Here is a 19,213-nt window from a genome sequence, read left to right as displayed (position 1 = left end):
AACGAGGAATCCTTGTGGCATCTTAGAGACTAACAAATCAAATAAATGTGTTTAATCTCTAAAGTGCCATAAGGACTCCTGGTTGGTTTTGCTGATACAGACTAACACGGCTACCCCTCTGAAAGTTGTTAAGATGAAACTGGAGTCTCCCAGTTGCTGTGGGCTCAGAGCTGGGGACCCAAATTCTGGTCTTCTGCCTGGCAGCATGTTGCATGCACCCTGCACCATTGGGCATGCCTTCATTATTTTGATGATAGAAGCAGTCACCGCTGTACGTAGTTGCAATTTGTGCTCGAACTACAAGAACCTGGTGCCTGCTTGCCAGCTGCCAGGTTCGGCCAGCTCTCACTCCTATTGAAATAATAATTGGTTATATTTAAAACACAGGCAGCACTTCGAGTAGTTAAAAATAACATTTCCCTTCTCTTGTAGGAACACGCCATATGTTTGTGGAATAACTAGTTGACTTCTTGCCCTTTAAAATATTTTTAATTACCTCAAGATCTTGATTTTTAAAATCTACATATTTGAATTTGAAAAAATGCAGCATCTTTTAAAACTGATTAATCACCAGGAACTAAACATCTTCCAACACCTGCTAAATCATAAGCGAGAGCAGTTGTGAAAACAAACAGTAGCTGCTCAAAACTGACCACCTCCTATCTCCCCCACTCCACAGGATAAAGTGTGGCAGTAGGGATGGAGGGGTGAGGAAGAAGCCTTTACCCATCCTGTCTGCCTACTGCCAACGGCCTATTTTCTGCCCCTAAAGGTTTCTGCCTAACAAATGGTGTTTCTTTTTTACAGCATTTTGATCCTGGACTTGTTGTGGTGATGGTAAACTTAGCAGTGGTAATTTTTTATTTTCAGACTGAATTACTCCTTTTGTCATCAGTGCACCAATATGTTAGGCTTACTTTCTCTGTTGTAGCTTCATCCTTCTGCTTGGTCTTTCATTTCCTTTCCTTTCTTTATGCACACTTGTTTGATCCTTGTTCATTAAAGGGTATTGCTAAGAAGGGATGTTTCTGTTTGTGTTAGAACTGCCAAAAATCAGTTTAAACATAAAATTCTAATACTGTCCAAACCTGATTTTCCCCAACATGATGGGCACTAGCACTTGCTACTGCAATTTATGAATTTTAAAAACTTTGACTGCCTTAGAAGGCAAAAGTACTGACTCATTGTTTGTATACAGGGGTTTACCAAGGTAATGAGCTTGCATATAAAGATCATGATTCTTGCAGAAACAAAACAAAAACTGGAAAACAAAACAAAATAAATTCTTTTTGCACTTGTTCTCAATCATTCTATTGGGTCTACCTTTTACCAGTAAATCCCTGGCTGAGACGTTATGAAAGTGATATTGCACCTAGGAAGTCATTTTTATAACCGGTCTTTAATTTGGTCCTTTTGCTAAAGATTGCAGTCACTGCTTACTTATTATACCATTGGGCGTAAGAGAAACTTAATCCAGGTGAAAATTTTACTGTTAAATATCTACATGAAAGCTAAATAGCTAAAAGCTGTTTTGGGTTGGCTGAGCTGGCTTAATAAACATTTTTATCTTTGGACTTGTAACGTGCCCAACTAAATGGTCTCTTGGCATATATACAAAAATTTAAAAATGCAGTTTTTTATAAATATAAAACTAAATACATGTCTGAAGTGGAAATTACTCATACTCGTTTCCTAGTTTAATTATTAAAAATACCCCTGTCTTTAACAATCCTTAGGATCTCCCTGATGTCCCTGTGGAGTTGGAGGTCCATGGATTAATAGTTTTTGAAGGAGCTAGAAAGAGTTTCCCTTGGAGAACAGAGAAACTTGATGTAAATCAGAGGCTTTTCTGACATGGCTTAAGAACTAAGCCTTTTTTGTGTATGTGGATTGAAATAGTGTCTTAAATTTTGGCATGATTAAAACTAGATCTTTTAGCCCAAAGGTATAATATATGTGTATTTGTGTGTATAACAAAACAATTGTTTACACCAACCCAAGAATAATAATAAGGGAAGTAAACATTCTGTTTTTTTACTCAAGGTATGCACCGGATAAGGTAAGTACTTCTCAGTGGGCTTACATCACAACAAACAGTGCAAGTTGTGATGTAAAAAAGCTGTGGTAGTAAAGTGCTTGTCTGCCCCATTTTGCTTTGTTTGGCTGGTTATGAGTGGATTAAAGATATGTAAAAATCTCCAGCATAGTCTGATTAGTTCAAAGTCAATTTTCTTCGCAACTAGTCCTTTTCACAGCTTACAGGTTACGCAGTAAATAATAGAGCAGTTCTTAGTGGGAACATTAGGAAGCAAGTTGTGATTAAATACCTGTTCTGGAACTAGTGCTCATTTTTTCATGAGAGAATTCTGGCCTACCATGGCATCAGTTCATTTTTTTTTTTATTTAATAAGATGGAAAACTTGGTGGGAAACTGAGTTGTACAATAAAACATGTTTGGTACTTGTTTTTCCACTGAGGGGTCAGAAGATCAGGGTTATGATCTAATAGTATGAGGGTAATGAGAAAAGATCATTTTAATCTCCTGGTGCCAGGACGTGGCAATGTTGAACATTAACCAGTTATGCAAAATGTACTTGTGGTTAATGTTCTGAGAATCCCAGTAATAAGCACCAAAGGTCTAATGAGTACAATTAACCTTAACAGGTTTGGAGCTGAGAAGAAGCAGGTTTGGATGTAAGCTGTGAGAATGGCTTCTGTTTGGTTCACTGTAGCTTTCTGGTCTCTGCACTCAAAGGCAAGATCTCTAACCACCCAAACCTAATGTGTAAAGTGAGCTGTTGGAGCAGACTTGGCCTCTCACCTTGTTTGTGTGTTTCTGTTACAGGTAGAACAGATCCCATCCCTATCGTCGTCAAGTATGATGTCATGGGCATGGGCCGGATGGAAATGGAGGTAAGTTGATCCTGATCCATCTTATTCTAAAATGCATTGCTTAATTTACATTGGGTCCAAAAGTGCAATTGGATAGTGATGTAAAAGTAAGGACTTCAAGCAACAAAGCTGGAGAAAAACTTTGCCTTAAATCTGAACTATAGGAAAAGCTTTTCTCCTCAAAACACATACTTTAGTTACCCATGGTTTACTGACTTTTGAGGCCTGGACTCTTCTCTTTAATTCCTTGGCTGTATGAGTTGGGTTTCCGTAAAACTGAGCCCATTACTGGCAATGGATGTGCCTGCTGGGAACCAGCAGCACTGAAGGGTTAATGAACTATTTTGTAGGCAATGGGATGGCAAAGCAAGGAAAGTTAAGCACAATACTCACAAAGATTCCTTTTTTTAAACACTTGAATAAATGACATTTTCTTGGCTGTTTGGGTACCACCAAGAATTTACGGGAGTAATTGCATCTGTTCTTGTTGCTAAGCTTGATTATGCCGAAGATGCCACTGAACGGAGGCGTGTACTGGAGGTGGAGAAAGAAGACACCGAAGAGCTGAGGCAGAAGTATAAGGTACTTAAATGAACACACTGATGCCTGAGTTTCTATGGGCTGAATGGGAGAGACTTAGTTCTGTTAGGACAGAGCAGTCTGGTCATTCAACTCCAGTGCTGATGGCACTAGTTAGTTACTCCTTGGTTGTATAAAATCTTGTGCTTTGCTTTTGTCTTTTTTTCCTTAATATGAATGCTGTGCTGCTGAATGCAGCATTGCCAGTCGAAGGTCCCCTGTTTAGTTACAGAACAGCTACTGCATGGGCAGCAGCTATGCAAGTTTCCACAACATTGCCCCCTTCCGCTGTGCCTCGTCCCTGACCTGCATGGTAAAAAGGACGTGTCGGTCTCTGTGGCCTATTTAATAGCCCTTAGGTTTCTGCTGAACCTGCCCACAGAGGGCTAATTCGTGCAAAATCAACAGGTGGAGTTCATATTAACATCACTCAACTGGAAAATGGAGTAGACCTCTTTGTATTGCCTCTGGAAAAGGAGTACTTGTGGCACCTTAGAGACTAACAAATTTATTAGAGCATAAGCTTTCGTGAGCTACAGCTCACTTCATCGGATGCATTTGGTGGAAAAAACAGAGGAGAGATTTATATACACACACACAGAGAACATGAAACAATGGGTTTATCATACACACTGTAAGGAGAGTGATCACTTAAGATAAGCCATCACCAACAGCAGGGGGGGGAAGGAGGAAAGCCTTTCATGGTGACAAGCAGGTAGGCTAATTCCAGCAGTTAACAAGAATATCAGAGGAACAGTGGGGGGTGGGGTGGGGGGGAGAAATACCATGGGGAAATAGTTTTACTTTGTGTAATGACTCATCCATTCCCAGTCTCTATTCAAGCCTAAGTTAATTGTATCCAGTTTGCAAATTAATTCCAATTCAGCAGTCTCTCATTGGAGTCTGTTTTTGAAGCTTTTTTGTTGAAGTATAGCCACTCTTAGGTCTGTGATCGAGTGACCAGAGAGATTGAAATGTTCTCCAACTGGTTTTTGAATGTTATAATTCTTGACGTCTGATTTGTGTCCATTCATTCTTTTACGTAGAGACTGTCCAGTTTGGCCAATGTACATGGCAGAGGGGCATTGCTGGCACATGATGGCATATATCACATTGGTAGATGCGCAGGTGAACGAGCCTCTGATAGTGTGGCTGATGTGATTAGGCCCTATGATGGTATCCCCTGAATAGATATGTGGACAGAGTTGGCAACGGGCTTTGTTGCAAGGATAGGTTCCTGGGTTAGTGGTTCTGTTGTGTGGTGTGTGGTTGCTGGTGAGTATTTGCTTCAGATTGGGGGGCTGTCTGTAAGCAAGGACTGGTCTGTCTCCCAAGATCTGAGAGAGCGATGGCTCGTCCTTCAGGATAGGTTGTAGATCCTTGATGATGCGTTGGAGAGGTTTTAGTTGGGGGCTGAAGGTGATGGCTAGTGGCGTTCTGTTGTTTTCTTTGTTGGGCCTGTCCTGTAGTAGGTGACTTCTGGGTACTCTTCTGGCTCTGTCAATCTGTTTCTTCACTTCAGCAGGTGGGTATTGTAGTTGTAGGAATGCATGATAGAGATCTTGTAGGTGTTTGTCTCTGTCTGAGGGGTTGGAGCAAATGCGGTTATATCGTAGCGCTTGGCTGTAGACAATGGATCGAGTGGTATGATCTGGATGAAAGCTAGAGGCATGTAGGTAGGAATAGCGGTCAGTAGGTTTCCGATATAGGGTGGTGTTTATGTGACCATCGCTTATTAGCACCGTAGTGTCCAGGAAGTGGATCTCTTGTGTGGACTGGTCCAGGCTGAGGTTGATGGTGGGATGGAAATTGAAATCATGGTGGAATTCCTCAAGAGCTTCTTTTCCATGGGTCCAGATGATGAAGATGTCATCAATGTAGCGCAAGTAGAGTAGGGGCATTAGGGGACGAGAGCTGAGGAAGCGTTGTTCTAAGTCAGCCATAAAAATGTTGGCATACTGTGGGGCCATGCGGGTACCCATCGCAGTGCCGCTGATTTGAAGGTATACATTGTCACCAAATGTGAAATAGTTATGGGTCAGGACAAAGTCACAAAGTTCTGCCACCAGGTTAGCCGTGACAGTATCGGGGATACTGTTCCTGACGGCTTGTAGTCCATCTTTGTGTGGAATGTTGGTGTAGAGGGCTTCTACATCCATAGTGGCTAGGATGGTGTTTTTAGGAAGATCATCTCTATCATGCATTCCTACAACTACAATACCCACCTGCTGAAGTGAAGAAACAGATTGACAGAGCCAGAAGAGTACCCAGAAGTCACCTACTACAGGACAGGCCCAACAAAGAAAACAACAGAACGCCACTAGCCATCACCTTCAGCCCCCAACTAAAACCTCTCCAACGCATCATCAAGGATCTACAACCTATCCTGAAGGACGAGCCATCGCTCTCTCAGATCTTGGGAGACAGACCAGTCCTTGCTTACAGACAGCCCCCCAATCTGAAGCAAATACTCACCAGCAACCACACACCACACAACAGAACCACTAACCCAGGAACCTATCCTTGCAACAAAGCCCGTTGCCAACTCTGTCCACATATCTATTCAGGGGATACCATCATAGGGCCTAATCACATCAGCCACACTATCAGAGGCTCGTTCACCTGCGCATCTACCAATGTGATATATGCCATCATGTGCCAGCAATGCCCCTCTGCCATGTACATTGGCCAAACTGGACAGTCTCTACGTAAAAGAATGAATGGACACAAATCAGACGTCAAGAATTATAACATTCAAAAACCAGTTGGAGAACACTTCAATCTCTCTGGTCACTCGATCACAGACCTAAGAGTGGCTATACTTCAACAAAAAAGCTTCAAAAACAGACTCCAATGAGAGACTGCTGAATTGGAATTAATTTGCAAACTGGATACAATTAACTTAGGCTTGAATAGAGACTGGGAATGGATGAGTCATTACACAAAGTAAAACTATTTCCCCATGGTATTTCTCCCCCCCACCCCACCCCCCACTGTTCCTCTGATATTCTTTTTTAGTCTCTAAGGTGCCACAAGTACTCCTTTTCTTTCTGATATTCTTGTTAACTGCTGGAATTAGCCTGCCTTGCTTGTCACCATGAAAGGTTTTCCTCCTTCCCCCCCCTGCTGTTGGTGATGGCTTATCTTAAGTGATCACTCTCCTTACAGTGTGTATGATAAACCCATTGTTTCATGTTCTGTGTGTGTGTGTATATAAATCTCTCCTCTGTTTTTTCCACCAAATGCATCCGATGAAGTGAGCTGTAGCTCACGAAAGCTTACGCTCTAATAAATTTGTTAGTCTCTAAGGTGCCACAAGTACTCCTTTTCTTTTTGCGAATACAGACTAACACGGCTGCTACTCTGAAACCTGTTTTGCCTCTGATTCCCTCAATAAATGGAATATCACTGTAATGTTGAATAAATGCTGGTTTTATTCGAAGGCAGCAACACTGCTCTGGTGTAGAAAAAATTGATTGCATCTACTTAGCAGAATTTTTATATGCTGCCAATATACAACATTATAGTGTCAGTTCTGAAGCAAGAATTTTTCCTGTTATATAGTCTGCAAAAGCCTGTGTTTAGCAAGCCAATGCGCTGCTGTTTTTTAATAATAAAAGTAGACTACCCTACTGGCACTGAACATGCTCCATTGCAGTGTATCTGGGTTCAGGACCAACAACTGACTTTACTGTTTTGAGGCCAGTGGAGAGTGTTTTGTCTCCAGGGTATTGGCTGGTAAGCAGAAGAAGGGATGTGGAACAGTGCATTTCCTATGAAACACATTAAATCTTGGGAAAACTTGCTCATTCAGCTGTCCGGGGGCATCAGAGGTGTTAAGGATGAAGAAAAGTAGCAGAATACTAGATTTAAGGCATCCATTTTACCTAAAGTTTGATGCTTTTGGGTGTGGTGGACAGAGTTCCAACTGCATTAAAGTAAAACAAAGCCATGTCAATTATAAAATACTTAACACTTCATTGGTGAGATAGGTGGCACTGAAAGCAGTTTATTCAACAGTAATAGCTGTATGCTCCATCTTACTTTGTTTTTCTTTATTAATTAAGACCTTAACTTGCCTGTTACATGAACTTCTGTGATATTTGCTGTTTATTTTTATAATGATCATGTTAATTATTTTTGAAAATTACCCCTTGGTTCTGAACTGAAGTGCAGTTAAACAGGTCTTTTGTCATATTTAAAAGGATAGTATGTTTTTAAATGGTCATTTGCAGATTATAGTAAATAGTACATTTCCTTATGTCCCTTTGGCACATTTCTACTTTAATATAGTCAAAATGTGTCTTCCATTTTGGTGTGGCATACTGTCCAAAAAACCATTCACACACAGCAGAAGGAGTGGGAGTTTAATTCTGACATTAGTTGTTAGAAAGCAATGTGTGACTAAAAGCTGGAATTTGTTTTCCTTGTTGTTGGTTTCCCTACAATATACCCCAGCTGTGCTGCCAAGGATCTGTAGGCAACAACAGCTGAAGGCTATAATTTATATCTGCATTACGTATTGGTGGGCAGGAAGCCCTTCTTCTCTTCTGTGAATTGTGTAATGTCTTTTTCTGCATTTCTGTTTTTATAGCAGAGCTCTTAGAGTTTTTCCGATTACCTTTTCAAACGCAAGTGAATGTGTGTATTGTTTTTACAATTGAATGTGTATTGCCTTTGTAACTGGTTTTTAAATCTTTTTGCCAGCATTTAGAGCACGTTCTTTAAGAAACTGTTATTGAGAGCACTGACAAGTTTCTCCCAACACAGATTTGTTTTATTAGCATGCTTTATCACTAGGCTATTGCATTTCTGTATTAATCTATGGAAGTCTCCCTGAGCACAATTATTTCACTGCTTTAGAGCAAGCCATTATGTAATTGCCAACTACATTATTATTAGCCATTCATGAAGTCTCAAAGGAATTTCAGATAGTTTCTTGCTTCATTTTTGGTTGGAGAGCTGTTGTTTAATTTCCTTCCCTGATGTAGATTCTGAGCAGGACTATTTGAAGAGTTATATTGTTTGGCCACAGGATGTTTTTTAACCTTTTTAAAACATTGATTCAGGGGAGGAAGTGTGCACATGGTTTCAGAAGCAGAACTTTAAAATGCCATTGTTCTCCAAACCTCATGTTGTTTTGCTTTCCTTTTCTAGCATCTTCATACTGAACAGCTCTAGACTCAAACCCTTACTTTTTTCATATCAGTGTCTTTAGATAGTAAACACATTCTTCATATTGAAGCTGCGACTTAGAATAGATTTTTACCTAAATGTTCAAAATCCCTTTAAAAAAAATAGTAATACCTTGTAACAATAAGGTCTTAGTGAGGATTTTTTCCCATGTGCTCTAAGAAATATTTGAACTTAATCTTGCATTATAGAAATATGTCAACCTGTATAACGCTCACCTTTAACAGTTTAAAAAACATAATTCACACATGAGGAGTCAAGACATTAAAAAGCAACTAATTCCTCTTGGAGAAATTCCTAGCCAGTGTATTTAGAAGCATTTTTGCATGTATGCTGGTGGCTTTTCTATTTCCTGTATTTTCTGTTCAAGGATATTAGCATGAGGATTCAGAGCTCATCTGCACCAGGTATTTATTCCCTGTAAAGAGTCATAAGCTTGTTTTTAGTGACATCACAACTGGTTTGTGGTGGAAAGAATTGAGGTTACAAATTTAAACTGTATCTTCAGAGGAGCAGCAAGTAGCTGGTGCAGATGAACTTCAAGGGTTCTCGTCTCAAATAAATAAATGCATAATTATAGCACTGCATTAGACTTACTTTAGTTCAGAATGTAGGCTTTGTTAAGAAACCGCTTCTCAACCTTGAAGTTACAATTTTAACAAATAATCCTTTCAAGCTGAAAGCTGTGCTTTGAGCATATAAAATGGTTTAAAAATGCTAACTACTCTGAAAAATCTGGCCCTATGCATCTCAAAATGGGCACCCAAATCTTTTATGTATAAGCTGGATAAGTAAAACAGAATGTGTGCGCGCATAAGCACATTGTGGATGATGATTATAGCTCAGGGTTGAAGGAATGCAAGAATCTATCCACCAACCTGTATTTGATATAAAGAATATCTGGCTTTCTGGTTCTTACAGCTAATGGAGAATCTGTGTTAGCTCAGTAAGTGAAGCTACTGTTTTGTGATGCAGCGTTCCTGGTTCAAGTTCATAAATAAATATCAAATGAGGACAAGCCTTCATTTGAATTTTACTGGGTTGAATCCCTCAATCATGGGTCATTTTCTTGACTGGATACACTTATTTGTATAGTACTCTTGCATATAATAATCTTAATATTTCTCACAGATTTTGTGAGAGGATAAAATAATGGAACAACTGGGAAAGGTTGGTGACCACTGCTCACCATGGACTGAACCCAGCATAAATTTTACATGATGTTTTGAACTATGTAAGCCCTAGAAGACCACATGCATTGCAGGTGCATTAGCAGTAATTTCAGTCAAGCTGTGCCTGCTTATTCCAGTGGTGAATTTGGCCCACTGTTTCTAATTAAAACTGATACTTCTGATCCCTTAGATGGTAGTTGCTATCTTGCTGAAAAGTGGATTGTTACCAGGAGTCTTCTGTGAAATCCAATGTCAGTTTGAGTACCAGTCTCTCTTGCACCAGTGTTAGTTTGACATAAGACCTTCACTATATGGTAATTAACGAAAGTGAACGTATACATTAGTTATCATTCAGAACCTGATTAAAGTAAAACTAATTGACAGTCTAGCATACTGCTCTCCAACAGATTGTTATACTAATTTGAATGCAGCACAGATGCATTATTTTTAAACAGTTAAAAGTAGGATTTCAGTTTTGGAACTGCTAGCAAACCCTAATCTCTGTGGTACTACGGGTTCCTTCTGTATAACAGAAAATCAACCTGAATTTCTTTTTATGCTGGTCAACTTCTTGCAGGTGTCATTTCCAAGGTGCTACAATGCACTTTCACTCTTCAGAGTGCTTATGGTTTGTTTTACCCCAGAGTTTAGTAGTCACCGGGAATATATCAGATATAATAATGTTGCCATTGCTTGCTTTATCCTGTAACACAAGGGAAATTTATTCTTCAATATATGTTAGTTCAAAAGTTTCCAATCAGCCTTGTTTGAAATAAATTAGGGCTGTCAAGCAATTAAAAAAATTAATCATGATTAATCGCACTGTTAAACTATAATAGAATAGTTTTGGATGTTTTCTACATTTTTCAAATATATTGATTTAAATTACAACACAGAATACAAAGTGTACAGTGCTCACTTTATATTTTTGATTACAAGTATTTGCAATGTGAAAAAAACAAAAGAAATAGTATTTTTCAGTTCACCTAATACAAGTGCTGTAGTGCAATCTCTTTATCATGAAAGTCGAACTTATAAATGTAGAACTACGTACAAAAAAACTGCATTCAAAAATAAAACAATCTAATATTTTAGAGCCTGCGAGTCCACTCAATCCTATTTCTTGTTCAGCCAATTGCTCAGACAAACAAGTTTGTTTACATTTTCAGTAGATATGGTAAACAAGAAGTGGGCAACATTGTCGCCTGAAAGTGAGAACAGGTGTTCGCATGGCACTGTTGTAGCTGGCGTAAATAAAAAAGATATTTACAGGCCATTTTTGCTAAAGACATGTTTCAACCACCATTCCAGGGGATATGCGTCCATACTGTTGACGAGTTCTGCTCGATAGCCATCCAAAGCAGTGCGAACCGACACATGTTCATTTTCATTATTTGAATCAGATGCCACCAGTAGAAGGTTGATTTTCTTTTTTGGTGCTTCAGGTTCTGTAGTTTCTGCATTGGAGTGTTGCTCCTTTAAGACATCTGAAAGCATGCTCCACAGCTCGTCCCTTTCAGATTTTGGAAGGCACTTCAGATTCTTAAACCTTGGGTCGAGAGCTATAGCCATCTTTAGAAATCTCACATTGGTACCTTCTTTGCGTTTTGTGAAATCTGTGGTGAAAGTATTCTTAAAATGAACAACGTGCTGGGTCATCATCTGAGACTGCTATAACATGAAGTATATGGCAGAATGTGGATATAACCGAGCAGGGGACATACAATTCTCCGCCAAGAAGTTCAGTCACAAATTTAATTAATGCGTTATTTTTTTAATGAGTATCATCAGCATAGTGATGGAATGTGGCCAAAGCATGAAGGGGAATATGAATGTTTAGCACAGGGGTCAGCAACCTGCAGCATGTGAGCTGATTTTTAGTGGCACTCTGCTGTCAGTTGGGGTCCCAGCCGCTGGCCCCACTGTCAGTCTGGGGTTCCGACTGCCAGCCCCTGGCACGCAAAACCTTACATTACAATAAATAAATGAAAACTTGGCACACCACTTCTCAAAGGTTGCCGACGCCTGGTTTAGCATATCTGGCATGTAAATACCTTGCAATGCTGGTTACAAAAGTACCATGCAAATGCCTGTTCTCGCTTTCTGGTGACATTGTAAATAAGAAGGCAGCATTATCTCCTGTTAATGTAAACAAACTTGTTTGTCTTAGCGATTGGCTGAGCAAGAATGACAATTGAGTAGACTTGGAGGCTCTAAAGTTGTACATTGTTTTGTTTTTGAGTGCAGTTATGTAACAAAAAAAGGTTTCAGAGTAGCAGCCGTGTTAGTCTGTATTCGCAAAAAGAAAAGGAGTACTTGTGGCACCTTAGAGACTAACAAATTTATTAGAGCATAAGCTTTCGTGAGCTACAGCTCACTTCATCGGATGCATTTGGTGGAAAAAACAGAGGAGAGATTTATATACACACACACACACACACACACAGAGAACATGAAACAATGGGTTTATCATACACACTGTAAGGAGAGTGATCACTTAAGATAAGCCATCACCAACAGCAGGGGGGGGAAAAAAAACAAAAAAACAAAAAAAATCTACCTTTGTAAGTTGCACTTTCATGACAAATTGCACTCCAGTACTTGTATGAGGTGAATTGAAAAATACAGTTTATTTTTTATCATTTTTACAGTGTGAATATTTGTAATCAAAAATAATATACGCTTTGATTTCAGTTACAACACAGGTTTCAGAGTAGCAGCCGTGTTAGTCTGTATTCACAAAAAGAAGAGGACTTGTGGCACCTTAGAGACTAACAAATTTATTTGAGCATAAGCTTTCGTGAGCTACAGCTCACTTCATCGGATGCATTTGGTGGAAAAAACAGAGGGGAGATTGATACAACACAGAATACAATGTGTATGAAAATGTAGAAAACCATCCAAAATACGTAATCCATTTCAGTAGGTAGTCTGGTTTTAACAGTGCGATTAAAACCACAACTAATTTTTTTAATCACGATTAATTTTTTTTAGTTAATCGCATGAGTTAACTGCAATTTAATCGACAGCCCTAAAATAAACACTTTCTTCTCAGCTCCGAAGGGCAAAACTCCTTAAAATCATCCTTGGGTTTTGTATTGGTATTAACGTACCAATTTTAATAATTTGGTTTGTGAAGTAGGATGGGTAGGCCCAGGGTTTTAGGTAGTAACAGACTGGCCTTTCATTTCCAGTAGCAGGTCCAGCTCAGAACTACATTTCAGAATAATTACAACAGCCAATTTGGCTAATCATAGAGTAACTGGTGTCCAGATCACGGATGTATAGTAGGAAAGGCGCTTTATAGGCTGAACCCAGCAGACCTGGTTGGAGCACCGTGGAGTTAAACCGTGGTCTTTGTGCTATGAGATTAATTGGCTATTAGGATTTGTACTATGAGAGGAGAGAATGGAACAATGGGACCCAGAGCCTTTTGGCATTTTCACAGTACAAAAAATAACTCCGCTCTAAGGGGTGGTAACAGATCACTTAAAATTATATCAACCGCAAAAAATCTCCACCGCTGTTGGGATGTTAGTCATGTGCATTTGATTGTAGACTGATTTTGCTGGAGAGATTGCTGTGCATACATCTTCATTTTAAAGATTCGGTTTCCCTATTTCTGGTAAATTGCACCTTCTCATGCAGCCATCACCCTACTGGGGCACAACTTCACTTGTTTTAACCAAATCTAGTGGGCATCCTTATTCCTGGTATAATTTAATAGAATTTGGTAGAAATGCACCAGGGATGAACTTGATCTGCAGGTGTTACTGCATTGCTGTTCTTAGTTTGTGCTTGTATTCATCCTTATTGAATTACGTACCACTTAAGATTAGATAGAAAAGCTCCAGGTATCCCTCAAAACGGAGAGAATGTCAGTACTTGTAGATGGAGTTTTCTATTCCACAGCAGCGAGATTGATCTTTGGGTGGGTTAAGGAAGTTCAGTCGGCATTTTGATCTTAGCTTTATGTGAAGTAGTAGCTGCCAGTTTTAAAATTATTTTATAAATTGGCTTGGAAATTTGAATTGTTTTTTTCTCATGTGAGCTCAGCTCATCTGATGCACTTCATTTGCAGCCATAAGGTGGGTTTATTAAGTAGTTGTACTAAACATTTTGTCAGCTCCAGCTACAGAACCACACATTCTAGATGGTAAATTCTCAGTGAAGGTGCTGTTCTATACGGTTGTGACCACTTAACAAATGCATTAGTTATAAGAATACTGTTTACTGATGTAGAACATATAAAGGCCAGATTTAAAAAAAAGAAATTATAGTTAAAGTTCTCACAACTCGCATATATTTTAGTTTGGGTGTATCATTAAGTTGCTCTAAAACAATGTTTATATTTTAACCAGCATCATGTTAAGGTTTCCATACGAAGGCTTTTTTCCTTAATGGAATTGTTCAGTTCACTGATTATTTTACAGGAACTTAACGGTACTGACTTTCATTAATATTGCAGGATTATGTCGACAAAGAAAAGGCAATTGCCAAGGCCCTGGAAGACCTCCGAGCAAACTTTTACTGTGAACTCTGTGACAAGCAGTATCAAAAACATCAAGAGTTTGACAACCATATAAACTCTTATGACCATGCTCATAAACAGGTAAACAGCTGCTGTCACTGCAGATAAGTACCATGATATTCTCATTACAGAGCCCTTGCGTGTTAATATCTTGAATGTCCCTATATCCCCAGGAGAAGCCTCTTGTTGCTCTTGGTTGAGATGTGTTCCATTGTCAACAATGGAATACTCATTGAAAGTAATGTATCTGCTGGCATCAAGGGATTAAGCTTTGAACTAACCATGTTCAGGAGCAGGCGGCAGTCAGACTGAAAAGGAGATTAGGTGTATGGTTCCCACTTAATTCATCAATGCTTTGAAATGAGCAGTGGGGCGTCGAGGCCCAAGTAATAGGCCCTATGGTGAATTCCAATAACTGGGATATCTGGCTTCACATACTAGACGTGCAAATGGAATAGAGAATTGTGAATCTGGCCAACATAATAGGTTTATTAAAAGAATGGCAGTTGCAGCAAGAAAAAAGTCATTAGGAGTAATATCAGAGTCCTGTAACTCCACTGAGTTGGCCAGTTCTAAAAAATTCTCTGTTGAAACAGATTGAATTTCAAAATGTGGCCTGTTGTGATATCTATAGACATCTTACTTTATGTTCATTACTAAAAGTTCAGGCCTCTGACTTAGTCTGTTCAGACACTTTAGACTAGTTGTTTTCAAACTTTTTGTATTGGTGACCCCTTTCACACAGCAAGCCTCTGAGTGTGGACCCCCCCCATACATTAAAAATGGGAGGGGTAATTTAATTTAATGGGGCCTGGGAGCTGTCAGCCCCAAGGAGCTGATAGCTTGCAACCCCCATGTAATCACCTTGTGACCCACTGAGGGGTCATGACCTCCAGTTTGAGAACCCCTGCTTTAGATCGATTGAGTTTTAGGCATTACATAACTTTCTGTTTTAAATGTGTCTCTATAGTTAGACCCAGGTAGGTGAGGTAATATCTTGAATTGGACCAACTTCTGTTGGTGAAAGAGACAAGAAGAAGAGCTCTGTGTAGTTCGAAAGCCTGTCTCACCAACAGAAGTTGGTCCAGTAAAAGCTATTCTCATCTACCTCATCTCTCCAATATACTTTGACAAACACAGCTACAACAACTCTGTCTATAGATATCACTTCTCAGAGAGAAGGGATTTTGGTCTTCTGTAATATTACATCTAATAGAACATCATTAATTTGTGCTGATGACTGGGAGATGTATTGTACATTACTGACTTTTGTAAAACAGGAAGTGAGCAACAAATACAATTTTAAAACCAAGGAGAATGCATCACAAAATATACTTTGTTCATTTACGTGTAGAATTTGATACTAAATAAATTCAGTATTTTTTAAAAGTAAGTCTTAATAATATGAGACCTCATTATAGCCCTCCTCAATTCTCCAAAAACAATAGTGCAGTGAATTGAGGTTTACAGACTAGCAAAGTACAAATTGGTGAGTTTTTATTGAATTATGGAAAACAGCTATACAATGGCTATTTAGACTAAGTTGATGGACATATTAGACTTCTAATGATGGAGTTGTTTCAACCTTCTGATTTAATATAGTTTGGACTTTTCATCAGTTTGGCTGAAATTTGAGTGCATGGCAACAGGGAGGGCCTGTTTAATACCATATCTTTCAGTGTGATGATATATTAATGGCAGCTCTTGATAAGTGTATCTGATCAATTAACAACAATGCTCAGTGGTTTGAGCATTGGCCTACTAAACCCAGGGTTGTGAGTTTAATCCTTGAGGGGGCCATTTAGGGATCTGGGTCAAAAACTGGGGACTGGTCCTGCTCTGAGCAGGGGGTTAGATTAGATGACTTCCTGAGGTCCCTTCCAACCCTGATATTCTATGATTCTGTGATCTACAGGAGAGTGACTGAATTGACAGTATATGTTTCAGCCACTGCTTAGAGAGGCTTATAAAGGAAAAACTGACCTGCAGAGCACAGGCCAACCTCATGCTGGTGGAAGAACTGTCCACCACTAGTTTGCGAGAAGGGTTGCAGAAGTAAAAGCTGCTTGGGGAAAACTTTATGCTGGCACAGTCTTTTCATCCATACAAATAGATTTCTGCTTTTGGTGAAAAACTGGTGGTGGTGGTGGTGGTGGTCATCTGAATAGATACCACCACTGGGTAATTGCAGCTGTTACACCAGTATTGAATGAATCCTGGAGTTTATAAGCCTCCAGATTTTTTTTAGGGGAAATCATCCAATAAACAGTTCAGGAAGTCATCTATAGAAAGTTAAAGGCAGAAGAAATCAAGCTGCATTTAGGAGATTGGCCTGTGAAGTGTTAAGGTGCAGGTGGTCTTGCTAAGGAGATCTGAGTTTAGCAGTAAATCTGAAACAGAATCTTGCAGTAGATAACTGTATCTTAGTATTTCCCATTGCATTTACTAATTACAATTGAAGGTAGGGTCACTTCTGAGGGACAGATTGATACTTTTTATGAGGATAGCTTTTAAAATACTAGTCTGTAGTTTTGATGCCAGACAATAAAAGGTATATTGACTGTTCAGATTTCCTAGAATCATCTTTGATCAGTGAAGGAAGCAGTGATGTGAAGAAGACAAAGGCAAATATTCTTCTTGAGCATTGATTTATGCAAGTAGTTATTAAGATTAGTTAATTAGCCCAAAAGGAGGACTAGTGTGCTAAAGTAAACCAAGTGCAAGTTGTTCTGCATAACCTTTAGTTGAAGTTCAAAATTTTTAAAAAGCTGTCCCATTTTCTAGAATATTTTTCCTTGGTTGTGCAGCCTCTTCATGGAAAAGGCAGCAGTAATGGTTACCTTTCAAAGAAATAATGAAGGTGTGATAAGAGAGGACATTTTAGAAGTGAGATTGACTTTTTATTATCTAATTCTATACAGTAGAGAGATTCCAACAGGAAAAGAGAAGATGCAGTTAAGGTGAATCACATTCTGCCTATTGCCAGAATATATAGGGGACTGAGATTAAATAAAGCACATGCAGACTTGATTTCCTAATTCATACTTGTTTTGGATCATTTTTCTTCTCAACTAAAACTTAAGTATGACGTACGCTGGGAACTTACATTTCCCATTTGGCTTTATTGCTGGGGAAAACAAGACCCCACAACAACCTTAGTGATAAATATACCAAACCTCTGGAGTTTGGTGTGCTTGGCAATAGTGATCCGATACAGATGTGAGAGAGGGAGAAATTCTTAAGACAATAACTTTAGTTTACATTTTCCATAGCATATTACTTGTCAAGAGTAAATTTCCTTTGAGAATAGTCTTTGCTTTTAAATACTTTAAAATGGCAGTTTGCTTATTTCTAAAACTGCTCAGTGGACATTACTTTATCCGTATTAAATAGATCTTCCATCCCTACATCTCCTTCTATTCCCAAGATATAAAGACACTGTCTTGTATTCCAGGAAGGAACTCAGGATTATTGCGAATCAGGGACAATAGGTAAGTGTATTGATCCCTACCCAGTAAATTTTGGACCTGCCACCAAGTTGTCGACATTAAAACTATAAAGGGAAAGTCCTGGTTATTATGTTGGTTTGTTAATGGAGGGATATATTTGAGTTCTCCAGCCGCGCAACCAAATTCAAAAACCAGGAATTGTCTCTCTGGAATTTTTCAGATTTTGAATTGTGCATTAAATTGTGAAATACATATTCTTGTGACTGCCAAGACCCATTGGCTGGTTTAATTCTCAAAGTTTTTAACCAGAATATCTGGGAAATAACCTTATTTTTAAGGACAAAAATGGTTAACATTTGAAAATCAGAGGATGTAATGGATGTTTTAAAGAGTATAACCCCATCCTCAGAGTAGTAAATTCCTCTGAGGAAAAACTTGAGGACTTATTATGACAACCGATATTCATGCAGAAGGGGAAAAATGACTCAAATAAATTAAGCCTTTTTGAGTACATTGAAAGAGCAGTTAAAAAGGGTTAATTTTGCTTTATGCCATGGAAAGCTACTATAATTTTTAATGGAGATTTCTAAATGAAGGGAGAGCTGTTAACGTTTGACAACCAAACGTTAACGGTTATGTGTGCACTCTCCCACCTCTGAAGCTGCAAAAATCCCAATGACAGCCTTTTATTAAAGGTTCAAATTCAAAAAGAAAGTGTGGATGAAGGGAATACTTGGGTAGCTAGCAGCTGATTTAGTGATATAGAAAAGAACCCCTCCTCACAGTTAATCCCTCAACTCAAATGCATACCATTAGGCATGTAGGGAGTGCACCAAAGCCCTTGTGTTTTATGAGGGTGGCAGATTTCTCACTCTCTTTGTGGTGCTACATTAGTCACCTTTGAATTAAACCAGCTCTATGTGGCTTGGAATAATACATGTAGCTCTTCAGCCTCGGCGCTCAAATATTCTATATTTACATTAAGAAGCAAAAATGGCTGCTGTTCTCCTTTTAGGGCCCTATTTTAATAAGTCATACAATATTGATGATCATCAGATCAGACAGGGATCCTCCATCTTCTGAATTGTGTATTATCATACACTACAGCTTTTCAAAACTCCTGAACCTGTAACCGTCGTCCTCTTAAATCTTACGGCTTCTTGCTTTTTCTTTTTTTTTTTTTTTTTGTTTTGTTTTTAAATCATCCTCTCATTTGACTCCAGGAAGTTTTAAGTTCTGTAACATAGCATCGATCAAATGTTTTCTGAACTTTCCTATCTATATCCACTGGTCAGTTTTCCATTGCTGTTGTGCCAAGTAAGAGGAGAAGCATCATTGCACCGCCCAGCAGAAAGGAAAGTGCTCCATGTGTAGTACCCTAAAAGCACAGGATAGTT

At 39.0% G+C, this 19,213-nt stretch overlaps 1 protein-coding gene across 6 annotated transcripts in view; it reads left to right on the top strand.

The window, feature by feature from the left end:
* GPATCH8 (G-patch domain containing 8) overlaps positions 1-19,213 on the top strand; it is a 97,268-nt gene that overhangs the window by 57,655 nt on the left and 20,400 nt on the right. For 2 of the 6 annotated variants that reach the window (XM_038385334.2, XM_038385335.2), the window contains 5 exons: positions 808-852; positions 2,846-2,913; positions 3,388-3,474; positions 14,305-14,448; positions 17,822-17,858. In XM_038385334.2, coding sequence (XP_038241262.1) covers positions 2,887-2,913; positions 3,388-3,474; positions 14,305-14,448; positions 17,822-17,858 — 295 coding nt within the window. In that variant the 5' untranslated portion in view covers positions 808-852; positions 2,846-2,886. Of the gene's footprint in view, positions 1-807; positions 853-2,043; positions 2,060-2,845; positions 2,914-3,387; positions 3,475-14,304; positions 14,449-17,821; positions 17,859-19,213 lie in introns of all 6 variants that reach the window. The other 4 variants (XM_038385331.2, XM_038385333.2, XM_043503346.1 and 1 more) reach the window with 3 other exon arrangements.

This window comes from Dermochelys coriacea, chromosome 27 (assembly GCF_009764565.3).
Source record: "Dermochelys coriacea isolate rDerCor1 chromosome 27, rDerCor1.pri.v4, whole genome shotgun sequence".
Classification (NCBI taxonomy): Eukaryota; Metazoa; Chordata; order Testudines; family Dermochelyidae; genus Dermochelys; species Dermochelys coriacea.
Note: the sequence above shows the minus strand (reverse complement) of the source record. Positions and strands in the feature narration are given on the sequence as shown.